At 45.4% G+C, this 22428-nt stretch overlaps 1 protein-coding gene across 1 annotated transcript in view; it reads left to right on the top strand.

The window, feature by feature from the left end:
- Window positions 1-22428, top strand: part of Marchf3 (membrane associated ring-CH-type finger 3) — a 144888-nt gene that overhangs the window by 105461 nt on the left and 16999 nt on the right. The window contains exons 2-3 of the mRNA XM_038330642.1: window positions 2184-2427; window positions 6798-7002. Of these exons, the coding sequence (XP_038186570.1) occupies window positions 2240-2427; window positions 6798-7002 (393 nt within the window). The 5' untranslated portion in view covers window positions 2184-2239. The remainder of the gene's footprint in view (window positions 1-2183; window positions 2428-6797; window positions 7003-22428) is intronic.

The raw sequence follows: 22428 nt of genomic DNA, 5'->3' as shown, positions 1-22428 counted from the left end.
TTTGTCAGGGTAGGCTAGAGGAGGGGTTATACACAGTTTGAGAGGAGGACCATCTTTTAGCATCCTTTTGTTTATTGGCCTGAACGCTACTGTAACTCCATTTAAAAGGGGGGGAGGGGTCTCTCCGGTTCAGCTATAAGCAATCTCCACACTGCAAATTCTGCCCAAAAAACAAAAAGGTATCTGCTCCATAAGAATTCTGTGTTTCTGACAGCCTGGTCTACAAGAGCTAGTTCCAGGACAGGCTCTAAAAACTACAGGGAAACTCTGTCTTGAAAAACCAAAAAAAAAAAAAAAAAAAGAATTCTGTGTTTCTGAGTAGTGGGATCGTCAACGAGTTTCTTCATGCTTTCTAGAACATACAATATCTATAATAGAAAGTAAAGCGACAAAACCTAGTTTTACATGTGTATGCATGTTAACATGTATGTATGCATGTACGGGATATACACATAGGTTTGTCATACAGGTCTAAAGTTGATGCCTCAGTCTCTCATCACTTTGTTTATTGAGACAAGGTCTCCCTGTGAGCCTGGAGCTCACTGATTCCTGTCCACCTAACTAGCCAGCTTTCTCCAGTGATCCCCTGATTCTGTCTTCTGAGTGCTGGATCACAGGCAGCCACCGTAGCTGCCAGGCTTGCATGTGGGTTCTGTGGGCCTCTGGTCTTCATTCTTCTACAGCAAGCACTTTATCCAGAGAGCTATCTCCTCAGACGCCAACAAAGCCTATTTTTGGAAAATAAAACTATACTCTGTACTATCCATCAGTTTCTTTGGATTTTTGATATTTGGTACTGTAAAACGACATGAATGGACAGCCACTGCCAATGTTCTTGCGTCACTCCCCGACCAAGGATTAGTATCTACAGCCATTTCTCCATTATAGATTCCAGAGGGCTCCTGGACAGAACACCCGCATACCACACACACACACACACACACACACACACACACACACACACACACACGCACGCACCCAGGGAGGCTTCTAGTAACAAGAAAAAAAAGGAAGTCAGCCATGCACCTCAGTAGCAAGGATAGATCAGGGCCATTTGTTTCAAATAATGAGACCTGAGCCTGTCAGGAGGGAAACTGTCCACCTGAAAACACCATGTTCTTGATGCCCAGGATTCTGAGAGTGGGTAGATCCTATCTTCCAGACCTGAGTTGGAGGGGGAAAGACAAGGTTTGCATTACCTGGACTTGAGCTTTGATGACCCTGACTGCTTGCGTGACAAGGGTTCCATCTGTCAACCAATGCCACGTACTGAGCTCGAACCATGTGGAGCATGAGGTGACAGAAAGGGCACAGTGGGTGGTGGCGCTGTGTCACATCACCTTTGGGTGTAACGCATCCTGCAAGTTTCCTCATGACTCACGCACACATTTTTGTTCCATAGCACACAAACGAAAGCCAATGTTAATGTATTTATTATAATACCCATTTGAAAAACAAAGCAGTTCATCAAACTAATCATTGCCTGAGCAACTGTTTGAAACTGGCTCAGATGGGTTAGCTTTTCACAGGAAGTTAATCTGTGGTTTTTGAGGTAGATCGTTGCATTACAGGACATATATGTTGCAAATTTGGGGAGTGATTGAATGATGCCCCAGAATGTGCGATTTTGCCAGATTCTTTGCTTTCCCTTCCTTTTTTTCCTCCGATTTTAATCTTAGCATCTCTGAATAAAACTGCATAGAGAATAAATTGCTTACAAGAAAAACTAGTTGCGAGCAGTTTTAATAATGATTCTAGTAACTTTTAGTGAGTGTCAACAAAGACTTATTGCATCGCTGGTGCGGAGTGGGAGAATCGCTTATCTTCTCCTCAGATCTGAGCTTCGGAGCCATCATTCTGTCCCCTCATGGAAAGCAGGGCTCCTAAATGTGTGTGTGTGTGTGTGTGTGTGTGTGTGTGTGTGTGTGTGTATGCGCACGCGCATGCTTGTTGTCTTTTTCATAAGCAGGTGATCATAACTCTCCTGGCCTGTGTACGTATGAGTGAGTGTGTGTGCAAATGTATGCCAGTATGCTTGTGTTAAATAGTAACAAGATAATAATGCCGCGTCTAAGCTACCCTAGTATTTATATTAAATAATGACATGCTGATGTTGGTGGCCCATAATTCTCCGTTTTCCATTAACCATCCAGCCAAGTAAACTGTTTTCTGATCTCTCTTAGATGGAAATCCTCTATGAATGTGGAAGCCATTAGCAGAGTAATTGCTGTCTGTTGCCATGACAACCAGCCGCTGCAGTCACCTGCCCGAAGTCTTGCCAGACTGCACCAGCTCAGCCGCGCCTGTGGTGAAGACTGTGGAGGATTGTGGCAGCCTGGTGAATGGGCAGCCACAGTATGTCATGCAAGTCTCAGCCAAGGACGGGCAGTTGCTGTCAACCGTAGTGCGGACTCTTGCCACCCAGAGGTAGTGCCACCGTTAAAATAAACGGGTCTGCAATTGATCCAAAGAGCTGTTTGTCAAGTGGAGAATGTTAAAGGGAGGATAATTGGTGTTCAGGTCTTTGTGTCCAGGAAGAAAGGTACTGGGAAAAAGAAAACATAAAAAGGCTATCCAAGTTCTGCTGCTGTTTCCACAGCAGCAGGATCATAAAGCTAAAATTCATGTGGCCGCATTCCTCCTAAAGCCACTGTAGAGAGCTAGGCAGGGAAAAGCTGCCACGAGATATGGGGCTGCTTGCTGTACATTTGTTATTTTGACCCTGCTGTGGCCAGTTTTGTCCTCTTGTCCCCAGCAGCTAACAAAGCTAGCCCTTTGTTAGGACAGAAGGTAGAAGTCACCTGATTTCAGGTGGCGGAGCCAAAGTGATTGGATTTGTGAAATTGAAATAAGGTCTCCAGTAGCCCAGGCTAGCCTCATACTCAAACTGTGTAGCTGAGGATGGCCCTGAAGGCCTGGTACTGCCTCCACCTCTTGCATACTGGGATTAGAGGCATGTGCCACCATGCCTGGCTTTGTGGAAACAACTTTTGAAGTAATGTTCCCAGTGTGGGTAATGCCACTTAGCACTACCCAGTGGACATACCGTCCAGGCTGTTCTCTGGGGGTCTGTCCTGTCATCCCCGTCACTCGACAGCCCCATCCCTGCCTCTCCACGCACACTCCAGCCTGTGAACTGCTGTTACAGCTGGTTACCCTGTGTGAAGAAGAATGGGGTTCTCTAAACAGCCTGGAGACCCCTTATTCAGGCCAGTTCCTTGTCCCTAAGGTTTCCTCTTATGCTGCTGTTGCCCATGGCAGATTGGGGGCTACAGACTCCCATTGTACCATGTACATGGCTTCTCCAGGTTTTCTTCCCTCCGGGGAGGGGGAGGGACTTCTTGTTTCCTAGCACCCATACCAGGGAGCTCACAGGCTCCTATAATTCCAGTTGGGGTAGGGGTCGCTAATACTTTTGGCCTTTCTAGGCAAGTGTACTCATGTGCGTACATACACACACACACACACACACAAACACACATACACTATTAAAAATAACAAAGTCAATCTTTAAAATATGTGTGGCTGTCACAGAAGACAGAAAGGAAAATATGTGGTGTATGTTTCCCACTTCTTGGAGAGTTTCCAGCAATTGGCCAGTGCTCAGAACATAAAAAGGTGGTAAATGCCATTGGCCCCTGAGAACCAAGGATGGGTGGTATGTGTGTGCACCAGCCGTCCTAGCAGGCACCACTCACTTCGCTTGATCAAGAAGAGCAGGCTGGTTGATGTAACTTGAAAACTGTGTCTGTCAGTGTAACTGAGAGCTCTGTCTGTCTGTCTATATGTGTGTGGGGGTGTGTGTCTCTCTTTCAACTTCTGGGCCACACATCAGTATATGCCAAAACACTACAGCTTTTCCTTGATAAGATTCAAAACAAACAAAGGAGGCCAAGAGACAAAAGCCAGCTGTCAGCTTCTCACCTTCCGTCCTCTCTCCAGAGCCTGGACGGGTCTCCTGGACAAGTGAAAAGGTGATCCTGCCCGCCTCTAACTCTCATTCATTCTCAGGATCATTTCCAGAAAGGCCTTTGGCAATTAGTAGTGTTTCCATGACTGTTTCCATTTGGTTCAGAGATAGCATTAAAAAGTAATAGGGCATGGACCTAGGTTAGCATCGTCTCTGGAGGACTTGGGAGAAAGAAAGCAGAAAGTGTGAACGGAGCCTGGGTTGTCACACACCATGACAACATTCTTTTAAAATGCCAGTCATGGAGGCAGATGGCCCCTCTTGTTGAAAACTGAAGTCATCTTAACTTGATATTTCCATTAGGCTTACTTGGTGAGGTCTGCGTTACTTGATTTTCCTCAGCCTGGGCCGTTCTGGATCCTTCAGATCTAAGCCTCAGCTCCAGACCAACTTTTCTCACTTTTGAGCCCATTTTAGAGATCAGGAGACTAAAGTATGGTGAGAAGAAGTTACTTGTTCACAGCTGTCTGACAAATAAGCTCCCGAGCTTGGGTTTGAGCCCAGGCAGCCAGATTGCAGAGCTGGGAACCATCGACGGTGCCATGCCCACTTCAAGAAATAGGAGGGACTGGCTTTTCCCTTGAATGCAGAACTCTAGAGGCCACCTCAGTAGGACACATCCACCACTCCCTTGCATTGTAGTGTCTCCAGCCTCCTAGGGAGTGTCTCCACGAGCTCAGAGGGCCGTGTAGAGTCTCCAGCATCCTAGGGAGTGTCTCCACAAGCTCAGAGAACCATGTGGAGTCTCCAGCATCCTAGGGAGTGTCTTCACAAGTGCAGAGGGCCGTGTAGTGTCTCCAGCATCCTAGGGAGTGTCTCCACGAGCTCAGAGGGCCATCCGCACCTCCTGTCTGTGCCCAGCTCAGTCTGCTGCTTCAGAGTCAGGTGCCAGTTTACTTCCTGCTCTCACTCCCCTGTGTCGTTGAAAAGAGAAATGAAGGTAACCTTGTGTATACCTCCATCTTACTCAAATGACACTCTTTGTCTAAAAACTACAATTGATGTCATTTCAAAAGAATTTGTTCTTAGGGCTGGAGGGATGACTCAGCTGTTAAAAACACTCACTGCTCTTGCAGAGGACCAGATTCCTGGCAACCGCATGGTGGCTCAGAATCATCCAAACTCCAGTTCCATGGATCCAATGCCCTTTTCTTGCTTCTGTGAGCACCAGGCATGCATGTGGTGCACATACTACCTGCCAGCAAAACACTCCACATGTAAAATTAAATCATAAAATCTAAAAAGGTTTTTTTTTTTTTGGTTTTGGGTTTTTCAAGACAGATTTATCTGTGTAACAGCTCTGGCTGTCCTAGAACTTGCTTTGTAGACCAGGCTGGCCTCGATCTCACAGAAATCCGCCTGCCTCAGCCTCCCAAGTGCTGGGATTACAGGCGTGCACCACCACCACCCAGCTCTTAAAAGCTTTTTGAAAGAATTTGTTCTAAATGGTGATGAATGATTTTTTTTTAGATTTATTGTATTTTATATGTGTGAGTGTTTTGCCTGCCTGTATGTATGTGTATAAATACCACATGTGTGACTGGTGCCTACAGAGGTCAAAAGAGGATGTTGAATCCCCTGGAACTGGAGTTGCAGATGGTTGCAAGCCACCTTGTGGGTTCTGGTAATTGAACTCATGTCTTCTGCAAGAACAAGTGAATTGCCGGGCGGTGGTGGCGCACGCCTTTAATCCCAGCACTCGGGAGGCAGAGGCAGGCGGATCTCTGAGTTCGAGGCCAGCATGGTCTACAAGAGCTAGTTCCAGGACAGGCTCTAGAAACTACAGGGAAACCCTGTCTCGAAAAACAAAAAAACAAACAAACAAAAAAAGAACAAGTGAATTTAACCATGGAACCATCTCCCTAGCCCATAATTTTATTTTTTGATTGGTGGTTTGCTTGAGCTTTTTCTATGTTCAAGACAAAAATCTGATGCTGGAAAATATAGGAAAGAAAGAAGTGGGCTGGGAGATACTCAGTGGATAATGTGCTTGCCACACAAATATGCAGGCCAGAGTTGGGATTCCCAGCATCCACATCAAGGCTGAACAGATGTGACTGCTCACTTCTAATCCCAGCACTTGTGAGGTGGAGACAGGGAACTCTCCAGAGCAAGCTGCCTGACTATATAGACTAGTTTATCTATTTGCTAGATCTGAGTTCAAGAGAGAGAGAGACCCTGCCTTCATTTATAGATGGAGAGCAACATCCATGATGACACCCAGCATCAACTTCTGGCTCCTAGCAGACACACATGGGACTGTGTGCCTATATATACATGTGCACACACACACGTAAATATACACACACATGCACATGCAAAGAAACTATAAATTTTTAAAACATATATGCATATTTAAACCTATCAACTCACAGAGATACCATGTCTTTCATCACTCTGAAGATGCAAGAGGACCAAATTTTCCAAAACAATCCCTATAAAACAATTATAAACCCTAAAATTCCTGTCCAAACCACATCTCTAGGTAACCATGTTGACGGTAATGCTTATACCTAAAAGTATTTTGACAGATAAAGGAAAAGAATGATAGAAATGAACATATCACCATTTGTCTATTCAACAAATTAACAGGTCAAGTCATTAAGACTCAATGGTTTCTGACATCACACATGAAAAAACATGAGTCGGCAGTGTCCAGAGGAAATATATTCAGGCACACTTATATCTGTAAGGAGGGGGAGCTTAACACAGTTTGTATTCTGAGCATCTGCCCCTGGAGAGGGCCCAAATGATGCAGATCAAGGACCCTCCACAGGGCAGTGGGTTGTCATTCAGTGACCAGCAGGTACCCCTCCTTCTCTTGCAGCCCCTTCAATGACCGGCCAATGTGCAGGATCTGCCATGAGGGCAGCAGCCAAGAGGATTTGCTCTCTCCATGTGAATGTACGGGGACCTTGGGGACAATCCATCGGAGCTGCCTGGAGCATTGGCTGTCATCCTCAAATACCAGCTACTGTGAACTCTGCCACTTCAGGTTTGCAGTCGAGCGCAAACCCAGGCCGTTAGTGGAGGTCAGTAAGTGGAGCACGTCCTGAAAACTTCGATGTAATGAGCAAATGATGTCTGCTTTTATGCCCAGTCACAAATCCTGTAGAGCTTCACCGGAGCACAGCAATAGCTCTGAGAAAGAGAGAGAGAGAGGGGGGGGGGGGGCAGACAGAAGCCAAGAGGGACAGCTTACCATCTCACTTAGGAGCCAGCAGCAGTTAAACATTGTGTAACTTCCACAAGGTTTCATGGAAACAAGAAAGAAGAATTCAGTGTAAGGAGAAAGGGGAAGTTGAGGACAGGATCTCCATTTGTTAACGCCTTTGATATGAATATACGTATATGTATATATGAATATACGTCTCCGCACACCATCTCCCCAACTTGAAGCAACACATAAAGGGCATTAGGGTTGTATACCTGAGAAGTCTTCTTGAGAAAGGATAACTGGGTAGCACAGTGGATTAGACCCAGACCTCCTGAGTTCTGTCACCGGGGTAAGTCATCTCAGCTCTTGGAACCACTGTAAGGATTAAACAATCACTGAGTATAGAACACTTAGAATCAGGAAACATGAAAATATTTGAGCAAAGGTCTTGCTGATGCTTTTCAGTGAATTGCCTTACACTGGGACTTACTTCCTTTCGTAAAAGGTGATGCTGTCAATTCACCAAAATAGCAAGATGTTTTCCTGTTTTAAGACACACAGGATTTTCCCTGAGACCTAGGGACTGGGCTGGTCTTAGAATCATTGGAGGAAAGTAATTATTCGGGTGTTTCTGCCCCTCTCTCCTACCTCTAAATCCTGCTAGTCAATTAAAGTCCCAGTATTGGCAACAGTAAATATTTTAATGCATTATGAGGCAGAGTGCTTGTAGTACAGATATACTGAGAATCGTATGTCTGTGTCAAGGCTATCCCAGGGAAACTGCAACCAGAACTCAAGCCTGAAATCAAGAGGCCCTTCCTGGAGACCGTATAATAGAGGCTGATGTCGAGACACTGAAAGCTCTGTGTATGTCCTTGTGGTTTTGACCTTGAAACTTTAATCAGGACTCATAACTGGAGCTAGCCTGCTGTGTGACTTAACTCCCAAGTGGTGCAACCATTATTGGCTTGCCCCAGCAGACTGCTTCTATGAAGGCTGCACCAAGCGACCTCTTTTGTAGCCATTTTGCCACTTGACAGCCACTTTCAGAAATTCATATTGGAGATTGCCTGCCAGGATCTGGCCCTGTACCAGGTTCTCAGGACCCTAACATGTCAGAGTCCCTCTGCAGAGACAGAGGCAATGAAATAATAAATAGAGAGCACAAAGATTTCCCAAGTCCAATAGCAAAAGGGAAAAGAAGTCTATTTCTCCTTTCCAGAAACTTTTGGAATCTCCCCAATTTGCCATTGCAGTCTCTCCAGGGGAGCTGGCTTCCCCCTGGTGAGGAAATCAGGGTTTTAAATGGATCCTTCCCAGTGGTCTTCGTTATGGAGATCGTCAGACTGGCCAAAATCCAAGAGAGGGCTGCTGGTGTGTGCTCACATGCTCACACTGTAGTTTCTTAATAACGCACCATGATCCTCTGCCATCTCAGAGAGCGTACCACGCATAGAAGGCTCTTCAAAGTTGCCAGTGTCGGGTCCCAGGCTGACCGTCAGGATGGTCGCCAACTGCCATTAAACAAGGCCACAAGGCAGATGACCTTGAGAACGTGTGAGGTACTCTACAAGATTTAGGGCCTTGCCTACAAAAGCTTCAAACCCAGGCGGGCACCAGTGGTGAAATTTTCATCGCCCAGATGGACTGTGACAGTTCTCAGAGTTAACGATGATTGAACAAGCTGAAAGCGAAAGACAAACCCTCGCGGACGCGGACAGGGGGAGGCTGGCCATTTGATCGTCCCGCGGAGAAGTGAACTTGTTGTTTAACCACAAGCAATAAAAGGTGGTCTTTGGTTTCTCAGCTGGAGAACAAATGAGAACCAGGTGCAGGCAGACTTTTAAACAAGTGACATTGCTGATTGACTTTTCCCAGTCTTACCAAAGGGCAGCATATTCGTGGAGGCCAATGCGTCTCAATAATTCATCTAGAGACGAGCATGCATCTTGTTGGTATGCCAGCCAAAGCTGCCTATTTGGGTTAAGGATTAGGAGTATTGTCGCATTAGTTCTCATTTTTATTCTCTTAATTGCTTTAATCATTACTTTGTTTACCACTCGGATCTGCCTTCTCATTAAAGCAAGAAAATGCTATAGCATTTAATTTTAAAATCAATGTGACAGTAGCAGCTCTTGTTGCTGGAGGAAGCAGTTTTAGAAGTCATTTATAAATTTTATTTGTCAGCAACGAGATGCTAACACTAGCTGCAATGACTTCAGCATCTCAGATTTGCATTTTTGGGAAGCCCCTTCAGCCCTGCACTCATCACAGCCCTTTGCTGCCCTTTACTCCCCGTCCCTGAGGCGTCCTCTTTCACCTCCTTTTCTGAACTTTGCACCAGCTATGACTCACTCATTGGCGGTCCAGAGCCCAGGACTATTGTGTATATACGGGCTGTGATGTGAAATGTTTTCCCCCACAGAGGGCGAGTTTCTGCTCATAATGGCCAAACCCATAGCTGGTTTTTATTAGAACCTCCAGCCTGGGCACCCCCTCCCTCTTAGCCACTGACCATCTGTGTGGCCATCTGTATGTCTGCTCAGTTCCTCTGCTTCACTGTGGAAGGGGGTAGATGAGGGGCTTTCCATGGCATCTTCTGGTCTCTATAAAGCTAAATGTCCTTATTATTTAAAAAAAAAAAACGTTCTGGGATTAAATAATGTTCAATGGGAGAGCATGCAGGAGGCTCTGGGTTCCCAACCCAACGAACAAACCACACTTTCAGACAGCATGCTTAATCTCACCTTCTTTCCTAACTTGCCTCCCTGCCCACACTGCAAATGTTATGTCCTACGTATTTTCCTGCTGCAAAGCAAGCCGGTAAAACAAGTTAGTTTCAGCCCAGTCATCTCCTTTAGTCAGATGTGGATGAATTCCTGCTGTGGTCCAGCAAAAGCAGTCTCATGAGTCTGTGTCCAGTCATGCATGGTTTGAAAGAAAGGAAAATGGTCAAACTATAGGAGACATAGAAAAGGGGGTAGTTCTAACACGTGCACTCCATACCTTCACAGCCAGCATGACCCTCAGCAAGCTGTTGTGGGTTTGTTGACAATGAAAATGTACCCAGAGGCAGTTTATAAGATGAATTACTCCCCACAATAATGGCCCGCTAGAATGTAGTGAATAAATACGCACTAACTGTAAGAGGACCCACTGGATGGCTTGCCTGGGAGGTTGATGGTCTCCTTCCTGCTTCTCTTTAGTTTTCCTTGGTTCTCTTGATAAGGTGAATTCTGAAATTATTCTTTTTTAACAAAGAGTAAGATACAGCAAGCTGATCTCTCTCTCTCTCTCGCTCTCTCTCGCTCTCTCTCTCTCTCTCTCTCTCTCTCTCTCTCTCTCTCACACACACACACACACACACACACACAGAGAGAGAGCCTGGGCTCCAGCACACTGCTATAACAGTGATTCTGACTGACCGCATTGCCAGGGAAGCCCATATCAATGTGTATGTGCAAACAGATTACTGGCAACATCAGTTCCTAAAGATCTAATATCTGCCACAGATTCGTAGGACATGCATGTATAATAGCCACCTTTACCCAGAAGTTAGAGATCATCTCAGCAGTGTGAGAGGGAAAGGAAACAGCAAGGAATGGTGGGGGTGTGGTAAGAATTATACAAACAGGGGCTGGAGAGATGGCTCAGAGGTTAAGAGCATTGCCTGCTCTTCCAAAGGTCCTGAGTTCAATTCCCAGCAACCACATGGTGGCTCACAACCATCTGTAATGGGGTCTGGTGCCCTCTTCTGGCCTACAGGCATACACACAAACAGAATATTGTATACATAATAAGTAAAATAAATAAATTTTAAAAAAAAAGAATTATACAAACAGTTTAAAAAGCTGCTCCCTGTGAGTCAAAGATTTAGCTAAATTGAAACTAAGGACTGTTTTCAAACATATCAGCTACCTACAGTAAATGAATATAAAACTAGGGAAATAGGGTTAAGGGTATTTTTATCAATTTTCTTATTTGTGACTTTATTTCTTTTAAGATGTAGGAATATGGTCTTTAAAGTGTTTTCTGAATTCAGTGTAATCTTCTAGCAGGGAGAAACTACACACACAGCAGAGAGAGAACTACACACATAGCACAGAAACACACACACAGAGAGAGAACTACATACACAACAGAGAAAACTACACAGGAGAGAGAACTACACACACAGCAGAGAGAACCACACAGAGAGAGAGAGAGAGAGAGAGAGAGAGGAGAGGAGAGAGAGAGAGAGAGAGAGGAGAGAGAGAGAGAGAGAGAGAGAGAACTACATACACAGCAGAGAAAACTACACAGAGAGAACTACACACACACACAGAGAGAGAGAGAGAGAGAGAGAGAGAGAACTACATACACAGCAGAGAAAACTACACAGAGAGAACTACACACACACACAGAGAGAGAGAGAGAGAACTACATACACAGCAGAGAAAACTACACAGAGAGAACTACACACACACAGAGAGAGAGAGAGAGAGAGAGAGAGAGAGAGAGAGAGAGAGAGAGAGAGAGAGAGAGAGAGAGAGAGAGCTACACACACAGTGTGGAAAGCCTCACATGTAGAAGCCACTTTATGCATTGCCGCTTGCTGTTTAATATATTCAGAGTTACTTCTGGAGCTGGAGGGATGGCTCAGCAGTTAACAGCAGTCCTTCCAAGGCACCAGGCTCAATTCTCAGCACTCATGTGGCAGATCACAACTGTCTATAACTCGAGTTTCAAACACCTTCTTCTGGCCTCTGTGGGCATTACATACACAGTACACAGACATACGTGAAGGCAAAATGCTTATACACATAAAATAAAAATAAGTAAATCTTGCAAAAATATTAAATACTTGTGTATGTGTAGGATACTGTATTAATTTTTTACATTATATGTGAATATATATTTATTTATATATGTCAGGCTTACAGGTAGAAACAATGTACTCTTACTGTGTTTTCATTTTTAATATTCATTCAATTGAAAAGGAGAGAGTTTTGTTTTCATGTATCCACCAGCAAGCCCTGTGGTAACGGGGTATTTGGGGGATAACGCCATAGGGGTTATAAACGGATTTGAGGAAATTCCCAGGTGAATTTTGTTGCTTTTGGAGACCCAGCAAACTTGGCTGTCCCTCGCGGTCTGTGAGTGCAGCCCAGGGAGTGAGGCTTGTAGCCTACAGTCAGACCATGTGATACTCTTTTATTACATTGGTAACTTCGCTTTTCACTAAAGAGTTTGAATAGCTTCAGGTGGGACCTGCACTTTCCAGTTCCCCAGCTAGCCTGTTGCTTATACCACTCGGCCCTTCCACTGGCTTGCATTGCCTGCCTCCTATTTACTGAGATTGGGTGGTTTCTTCTGCCTTTAAGGCTGTTGTTTATACATGTCTTACTACTGCTATCTGCTATAGTGATTTCCTCCCTCTTGTCCCCAGTCAGGCTGGAAAGGCCAATCAATAACCACAAGGTGAAGGGACCTCTAGAAGAGTATCCTTGCATGGACAATAATGAAAATAGCAGTAGCTATGATCCCTTGCCCTTGTTATAACTGTTGCTAGCCACACGTCCCCTTGACCTTTGGCAAGGTCATTTAGCAGGCCTTCCATCAGGCTGCCTGCCTCCATGTGGCATTGTGGCACCATCCTGACTCTGCCAGCCATTCGGATGGCAGATCTGACAGCCAGAGGCCGCAGCAACTCTGGATCCTACAGTTGATTGGCCTTATGATTTCCTCTTGGTTTGGGTGGCTAATTTGGCAGTTGTTTCGTTACTTAACGCTTAGTTACAAAGAAGCTGTTTTAAGGTATCTATTAAATTCACAGCTTGCTTCATTAAAAATCACTTCATTGAAAAAGCAAGCCAACCGAAGTGTTCACATGGCCATGCCAGATGGAAGTGAGTTAAGAGCTCGGCGCCTGAGCTTTCAGCCCTTTCGTTGCTAGTAAAGGATTAATTTGGGGGGAAATCCAATTCCCTGGATAAAATGAGTTACATGAGAGGATTCTTTTATTTTAAATTGTACTGGCACTTGTATTGAACTTGGGTTGAGATACTCCTTGAAATCCACATGCTCATTAAGACCTGGTTCCTCCCCCTTCTTCATCCGTCTGAGAACTTCAGTGGGATAAGATGCAAAGACAGGGAGCACCAAGAATTCTTCCCTATGGCTTTATTTTCCCTTCTCTGTGTTTCAAAAAGCAGAGAAGAGGCAAAGTATGGCATAGCAAACAGGTGTGAGTCTGCTGCCCGAATATTAGCAGCATGCCTTCCCAGAACAGCCACTCGGTGGCAGAGAAATGTCTGTGCTCTTCACAAACTCATCCCTATGTTTTCCCACATGTGCAAGAAAATCCAGCCAGATTTTCTTTAAACATATCCGGATGGAGAGGAAGAGGAAGCCAACACAATGTGACTGGGCTGCCATGACTGACTCCAATATAAGCACCGTCCCTACAGCAAATGTTGGATGTTAAGATGTTAAGTTTTTAGAAGGCAGACGATTAAATGTTATTACACGAGAGTCAGGAAGGTGGAGGCAAAGGTGTCCCTGAGCTGCTGGCAGGAGAGCTTTGTACAGGGGAGTCTGAGAGAACAGCAAAATGTCACTGACTGATTGCAGCTGGTAGTTGTCTTCTGCCTGAATCCTCTGAAATAAGAAGGCACAGTTAGCTCTCAGGAATTACCTGTGCAAGGTAAAAGACACCTGATAGAGCCTAGGGGAGACATAAATCGCAGGGGGCCTGTGCAGATTGCTGAGACAGAGTCACAGAGTGTGCACAGCGCTCCCAGCTGAGGGCTTCTGCCAGTCCTGTGTGCACTGGCAGCTTTAGGCAACTGGCATTTCATTCTGAAGAAATGCATAACTTTACAGAATTCCACTGAGAAATATTGAGAGTAGGGTAGGTGCCGCCTAACGGACAACTGTTATTGGCAATTGGCATTGCTAGCATGGATATGGTAACTTCTCTTTGCCAAAGTGGAAGAGTGTTCATCTGTGATGGGAGCTCAGCCTTCAGTCCCTGCTGTGCCCTGCTGTGCTAAGAGCCTCACTTTCCAGAATGCACCTCGATCCACTAGTTTACTTTGAATCTACCTGCATTTTACCATAAAGGTGTTCACGCCCCAGTTTTTCCCTTCCCGATGACCAGGTAAAGTGAAAATATTGTATGGTATCCTATTTCAAGTTTCCTGTATTTCTACAATAACAAAAACTTTGTCCAACTTTGTAGACGAGCAAGCTGCAACTCAGGTATTAAGAAACTCTCCCAAGATCTTAAATACTTCTAGCCTGGGGGCTGGTAAGGCCAGGTCCCTTCTCACTAAAGCACACATGGTCTCTACATACCTAGCATCTTACTCCAGCTGAGACTGCTTGTAACACCATAAATAAGGTGACTTATAAACAATAGGCATTCACTTCCTACAGTTATGGAATCTGATCAGCCAGGATGATTGGGTTCTGGTGGGGACCCTCTTCTCATTGGCTTCTTGCTTACATCTTCAAGTGACAGAAGAGCTCAACTCTCAGTGGTCTCTTCTATGAGGGCACTAATGCCACTTAAGAGAGTTCCCATCCTCATGACCTGACCCGCTCCCAAAGGCTTCCTCTCTAATGTCAACAACCTGGCTGTTCACCTTCTTTCTTCCTTTGCTCATCAGCATATGCTTGGCACACAGAGAACCCAAGGCTTCCTTACCAATCCCCAGACTTCCCTTCCACAGAACTAGATATACTTCAGAAAGAGAAGAATGAGATTGCCCAGCATGAGTGAGCCCCTAGGTTCATCCCTTAATACAGGAGATAGAGGCAGGGGCAAGAGGGGGGAGGTAAGGAAAGAAGTGAAAACCATTGTTACTAAAGCCCTGGTTTCCTGTGTTACTATCTATTAACTCCAGAGCTGCTTGTCAAGAGGGAAGGATCTATAGATAGAGCACAGAAGCTTTTTGGGAAGTGGAACTAATTCAGTATGACAATATCATGGCAATAGCATGCAAAACAGTCTATGCCAAGCCCATAGAATGTATGACACCAGCCAGGCAGTAGTGGCACATGCCTTTAATCCCAGTACTTGGGAGGCAAAGCCAAGCAGATCTCCGTGAGTTCGAGGCCAACCTGGTCTACAAAGTGAGTTCCAGGAAGGCTCCTGGAAAGAGAAATCCTCTCTCGAAACCAGCGCACCCCCTCCCCAAAAGAAAACAGAAGAATGTATAACACCAAGAGTAAAACTCTAGGGTCAACTCTGGCTTTGAGTAGCATTGTGACATGTCGGTGTTGGTTGGCTAGCACCTGTGCTATTCTGTTAGGGGTGTTGATGGTGGCAGGTGTTCTGTGGCAGGAACAACTGAAGGGAAAGGGATCTATTTTTGGTTTGGGGTATACAGTTCATCATAACAGAGAATGCCTACTAGCAGGGCAAGCTCCTGTCTACGGCAGTGGGAGCATGAGGCGGCTTGCTCACATCAGAGTTAGCAAAGGCGTAGAAAGCACAGGCCCAAACTGGGGTCTGACCAAGACCTACAGGGCCTGTGTCCCCTCGGGGTAATTCATTTCCTCCAGCTGCCCCCACTTCCCAAAGGTTCCACAGTTTCCCCCAACAGTGCTACCAGCTAGGCACAAGTGTTCAAACACGCCAAAGTGTTTCAGTGGATTCTGGTAGTGGGGACATTGATATGTGGGGATTCTGTACTTCCTATTCCATTTTTCTATGAACTAAAAACTGCTCTAAAATGTAATTAATTAAAAAAATAATAACCCCTGGGCCAGCAAGCATGGCTCAGTAGGTAAAGGCATTTGCCACAAAAGCCCAATAACCTATAGACCCAAGGAAAGGAGGAAGGAGAGAACTGATTCTCCACAAATGTGCTACAGCATACATGCCAGCAGTCATCTCCCTATACATGTGCTTGTACACACACTAACAAACAATTATATTTTTTTAATCTCAAAATGCACAAGATTGAGTACTGGAATAACAGTGGTATTTCTCGCCTGTCTCTTGCACTCTGGTCCAATCGAGACATACACGTTAGCTGTGCTGCCCTGTGCAAAGGTAGAAAAACTGTTCTTTATCTCCAAAGGACTTCCCGCGTCCTTTGCTCTCTCCTCTCACCTAGTCACTCTTGCTCCACATCTGAGTCTCCGTTTCACAGATTCATTACATCACCGGTTCCTTCTGAGACAGCTTCCAAAGAAGAGATGCGATTAGAAAGCCAGGAAAGTCCACAGTGTTGAGAGCATCGCCCCCTCCCTCTGTGCATGGTGCTGGCCGAACAGAGTGAGGTTTAGCGCATCGAAAACGCTCATCGAAATAACTCATTTTGTCCAAACTTCGTTTCGCAACCTGTTAAAAACAACAGTGAACTTCCCCTGGAATTACTGTGCAGTGCCTCAGTTCCCTGCCTCCCTGTCTCGACAGATGCAGCTGGTTTGGGGAAAGAGAAGAAGAGACCGTGCCAGGTCTCTGGGTCCTCGAGCTTTGCCCTTCTCCTCTGTTATCCATCCATCATGCGCACATCCCTATGCTTGCCTTCCCTGCTGCCTGGCTTCCTCTCACGGAAGTACGGGAACCCTGCGAGCTTGTCAGGATAATGCATGCTTTGCAGCCCATCATTACCGAGTTAGAGGGACCTGTGTGCGCTGATGGCACGTGAGAAGAAAGCTGTGTTTGCTCGAATAGCAGAAAAGGGCAGAGAAGCGTCTTTAAACTCTGTCTTTTCCTTCCCTTTTGAATTCTGAAAGATAAGTTGCTTTTGGGCTGCGCCACTTGGGAGGATGCGTAAGACCCTGTGACGACTGAGGTCAGACAGAGAGAATCAGTGTAGTCCACTCACCGTGGTGTCACGGCTTTATCTTCGGTGGCCGTAGCAACTGGAAGATGGAACAAGTGATGAGGTCCAGAGTTTCGCTGCGATAGTAACCGCATCAGGAGAGGTGTGAGATGGGATGTGGGGACACTCCAGGGTTCAGTCTGAGAAGACTCAGTAAAAATCAGAAATTGGGAGATGAAGGGAAAAGCCTCACCACCCTAGAAAATCATGTGGCCCTTCCTAATTAACCACCCCCTCCAAAGGCTTGCTGTTTGCAACAAGGCGGCATAAGAAAAGCCTCAAGAAATAGGAGTGAAATGGTTCCTTTATGTTCCTAAATCCCAGAGGTCACTCATTTGTCACGGACCAGTCCCAGCTGCTGTAAGACACACCTGCGTTCATCTGAACACACACCCTATCAGCAGAAGGGTGTCAAGGTAACAGGACACACCTGCAAGGCTCGCTGTGCAAGATGGAGGGTTTCTTTGCAGAAGGGCGCTTCGGGTGTCTTTAAACAAGGCATTTCCAAGTCTCCACTTTTTTTTTTAAAGAGCTTTACACATTTAACTAGAACTCACATGCCATGAGATTCCCACATTTAAAGCATACCAACTCAGTGGCATGCGGTGGTTTCCCAGAACTGTGTAACCATCGCCACGACCAACTGTAGAACATTTTCATTGCCACCCCCTCCCCCTAGAGAAACATCACACATGCAGGTCCTCCTGCAGCCTCCAGGGTGAGTCACTTGGCCCTTTGCCGTTGGCCTCTTTCCCTTGGCACAGTGGTCGTGAGATCCAGCAGCAAATTCATAGGAAAAGGACCTTAAACTTCCTGGCCGCAGCTGTGCTCCTCATTGCTGGCTCTTTCTATTCACATTGTCCCCTGGTTATCTCCCGTAGCTGTGGCCTGCGCCACTCTGCTAAGCACTTAATGCTCTCCTGCTCCTGGGCACAAGCACCTCCATGTTAGCAGGTGGAAAGCTGGGACTGGGGTGGCAGGAGTCTGCCCTCTTGAAGTTTGGCTCGCTCACTGCCATGGTAAGATGATGAGACCTTGTTCATATTACTTCTCATTTTGTAGAATTCATTTGTACATTGACTTTTTTAAAAAATATATTATCTGAGTCCTTGCCATCCTTGGTCAGTGAGTGCTATCCTAAGTTCATTTATCTAATTTACTTGCTTTTTTTATTCTATGGTTCTATGTCCTACAGAGTTCATTTAAAAAAAAAAACTCACATTTTATGCCTTTCTTTGAGCTTTTTAATTTTTTTTAAGGGATGTGTGGTGCTCAGGGCCTAAGGAGAAATCCGATTCTTAGGCAACCAAACCCTACTACCCATCTCCAACTCAGCAAACCCCATAGGATCCTACTGGACCAGGGAGTGTCTTAAGAAAACGTGGGGAAATCCTCTCGGATCCTGCCTCTCACCCTCCCCCTCGTTTCTGGCGGATCTGAGGATCTGGCAAGCGCTTATGTTCTGCCCTTCCCAGCAGCGTTCCCTCGCACAAGGAGGCCCTACTGTGTGTCGTGTGTATCACCACGGTGGGCGACTTGCTGTCTTTGGTGGAGAGGCCACTATTCAGTTGTGCACACAGGGCCTTGGCTAGTTACTAATTTGGTTTTCTCTACAGTTGTCTTGGCTTTGCCGTAAGGACACCTCTGGGTATATGTCTCAGGAGTACTGAAGCTCGAAATATGTCTTCCTCCCAGACATAGCAGACGCTTTCCCCAGACAGCAGCTACTCTTTCAGTCAGAGTCCTCTATGCTCTCTACACACATCAGCCCCTCACCCCTACATGTGAGCTCTCGCCCTTACCCCTTAAGAAAATCTTTCTAGGGGCTGAAAGATGACTCAGTGGTTAAAAGCACTTGCTTCTCCTAATAGAGGTCCTGAGTGCAGTTCCCAGTACCTGTGCAGGATGTCTCACAGCAACCTGTAACTCTAGGTCCAGGACATCTCATACCCAGTCTGGCCTCTGCACGCACTCATTTGTATATGGTATGCATGTGCACGCGCGTGCGCGCACGCACACACACACACACAACAGTAGTCTTAAAAAAAAAAGAATGTCTTCCCTGAAGGTACCTCTGTTTAACAAAGCGGCCTATAGGCACTGAACACCAAATAAAACAAATTCCACCAAAATAAACAGCACTGCCCCCACTCTCTGACAGAGTGCCCCATCTTCACCTACTATCGTAATCTGCACAGCCACCCCCATGGGAGATACTCAGAAAGTCTGAGGACGCAGTAAGAACGGGTGGCCAGGCAGCAAGTGAGAGACTCTTCAGTCTCCGTGTGAGGTGCCTCATGAGGAGCATGTCTGAACTCCTGAGAGCATGAGCAGTGCACATGATGCAGATGGAGATGTAGAACACAGCCCAAAACCCTCTTCCGTAGGGACTCCCTTGAAATTGGAGCACATGGTTATCAGGCAACATGAGGAGGCACAGCACCGCTCGTTGCCGCAAGAGGAGCCTAGTATTTTTAACTGTATAAGAATAATTACATCAGAATGGGAAGGAAATAAGTTAAAATGTGCTTATCAAAATATTTAAAAGGCAGTGATGCAATGAAAGGCAAATTCTTCTTCATTAATACATCTTGTGGCAGACTAAGTAATTATCTTTGAAATAGCAATATTTCAGACTATCTGTGGCAGTTGTGATGTGATATGAAATATCTATGGCTTTGGGGTGACAAGTACTGCTAATGGCACTGAGATTTTCTGCATAACTCAACTGTAGTTAGAATTTGTAAAGTTTAAAGATGAGATTTTTCCCCCCATCCAAAACCATGAAACCTGTGAACCTACCATCCACCCCTTGGGTCTGTGTATATAAATACCAAAATCATGCAAAAATCTTTAGAGAATGTGGCGTTTTAAGCCTGAAAAGTGGTACAGTCTCCCTCCTTATGGAAACAGGCTTCTAGGATAACAGGAATGGGAGACTACGAAAGAAGATTGCTGCTTGGCTCAGAAAAGAAAAGAAAGAAAAGAGAAGAAAAGAAAAGAAAAGAAAAGAAAAGAAAAAGGTCTTTATTTGGACTGCCAGCTCCTGAATAATGACACAGAGGCCTCTTATTAAGTATGAAAGCTTAACCTTAGCTGAGGTTTGTTCCCAGCTAGCTCTTAACACTTAACCTGTTTATATTAATCACATTCTGCCATGTGACTCATTACCTAGTCTCAGTACAGTACCTCTAACTTCCTCTGCATCTGGCTGATGAATTCAGCTTCTCAGGTTCTTCCCCCAAGTTCCTCTCTCTCCCTGGAAGCTCTGCCTATCCTCTCCTGCCTAGCTATTGACCATTGAAATCTTTATTAAACCAATCAGAAGGTGCCTTAGGAAGGACGAACACATCTTCACACAGTGTGATCATATCCTGCAACAAAAAGGGAACTTGGAAAATGTAACAAATGATATTAATAAAAACAGGTGTAGTGGCCCCTGCCATCAATCTCAGCACTCAGGAGGCTAGGGCCAACCAATCCCGAGTTTGAGGCCAGCCTGCATTAGCAAAGAGTTCATCCTGGGTCAGGAAGGAACTAATAGCACTAGAGAAACGTGAACTCATTCAGGAGATGGGAATTGCCAATAGACTGGATATGGGCTGGGAGGAGAGGAGGAAATGGAAGGTAGTACTAGGGCCGTTTACACTGGGTGCTGGTGTGGCCCAGTCTGAGAGACGCGTGGGTTCACTGGGATGGTGGATGGTGAGTGTGTTATTCCATCGTTTGCCCTGTGAGATTTGAGCTGCTGCTTCCACACGTGGAGAGGTGTAGAGTAAGCTACCACACACAGGCCCGGAGCTCGTAGAGAGGCGGTAGCCTAAAGGACGATGCGCATGCTCTTCAGTGGAGCCTGCTGTTTTCACACCAGGTAGAAACCTCAAGTTCTGTGTCATCTCTGCGACAAGGAGGGAGGGCCCTTCATCTCTACATGAAAGAGCTACACCTTCTATCCCTACTCAGGAAGACTTCCACCTTTACTCCCTAAGAGGTGAAAGAACTTGATAAAGGTCATAGTGTCGGGGAAACCTACCTGGAACAAATGGACTGTGTCCCACCCCCTCTGCCCAGCTTGCATTTTGTCCCTGTCTGGTGCCTCCTCAATGCTATCCACATGGGAAAGAATAAAAGCTGAGGATTAAGATTTCAGGTAGAGCAAAAGCAAGGGGAAAGGTGTGCTAAGACCGTGGAGGCTGGAGACCTCAAGTGCTGGCTCCTCACCCATCTGACCTTGAGCAAGCATCTTGCCCTCCTGAGCCCTAACAGTCTGTCCAGAATAGGAATAATGACACTAGCCAGCATTATTACAGGAAACCAATGGCCATGGAAGAAACACTCGGCGCATATTTCTGGTTAAACTAGAGTTGCTTAATTTTTAAATGGATATTTGGTATTGTGGACTTCTCAATTATTTCAAGGTGGAGAGAGAGAGAGAGAGAGAGAGAGAGAGAGAGAGAGAGAGAGAGGTCATCAAATGAATACAAAGATACAAAGGACCTTGAATAATTTTGCTGGGTTCCTCATGCTATTTCATAACCTGTGGTCATTTTCATCTTAGACAAAAGCTTGAATAGAAACTAAATGTTTTTCATCTTACAACAACAACAGAGTAGCTATTTGTCTCAGAAATCAAGTGAGATTTTCTATAGATGGTTGTCTTTAGTCTAGAAGACTAAAAGCAATGAACTTGATGACTTGGTGTTTGCACAAAACAAAATATAGTCAATTTAATCAGTCTAATTAGTGCTAAAGGATCATCCCCGGCCAGGAATGCCCACAGCTTACTTGCTGGTTCATGTTCATTAAGTGTCTAACATGTCCCAGCACTGCTTCCAGCTCGAGCCATGTATGAATAAGTAAGAACAAGGTCCCTGGGGCCAGAGACATGGGTCAGTGGCTCAGAACACCTGCCGCTCTTGCAGAGGACCCAGGGTTCAGTTCCCAGCACCCACATGGTGGCTCACAACCATCCATTATTCCAATTCCAGGGGATCAACCCTCTGGCTCTTTGGGCACCGGGTACACACATGATATGTATACATATATGCAAACAAAAACTCACATTCATAAACTAAAAATGAGCTATTTTGTTTTGTCTCATTGTTTTTGATTGTTTGTTCACAACATTGCTTCTCTATGTCACCCTGGCTGCCCTGGAACTCACTCTATAGACCAGGCTGCAAATTCAGAAATCCACCTGCCTCTGCCTCTCGAATGCTGGGATTAAAAGCATGTGCAGCCAAGGCCCAACCCAAAATTAGTATTTTTAAAAACAAAACAAAGCAAAAAAAACCCACAAACTCAATGGTATTTTTGGAGTTTTTTTATTTCATATGACTTCTAGGTCTTTGGCTTATATTTTATGGTTTCTGGTTCTAGTTTTTATGGGATTTCCATGACATGTCTCTACATCTATTCTTGTGGCTCTTTTTTTCTTTTTTTTCTTTCTATTCTAATTTGTTTGTTTTTATTTTGACTTA

This window comes from Arvicola amphibius, chromosome 5 (genome assembly GCF_903992535.2).
Source record: "Arvicola amphibius chromosome 5, mArvAmp1.2, whole genome shotgun sequence".
NCBI classification, from domain to species: Eukaryota; Metazoa; Chordata; class Mammalia; order Rodentia; family Cricetidae; genus Arvicola; species Arvicola amphibius.
This window is presented reverse-complemented; position numbering and strand designations above follow the sequence as displayed.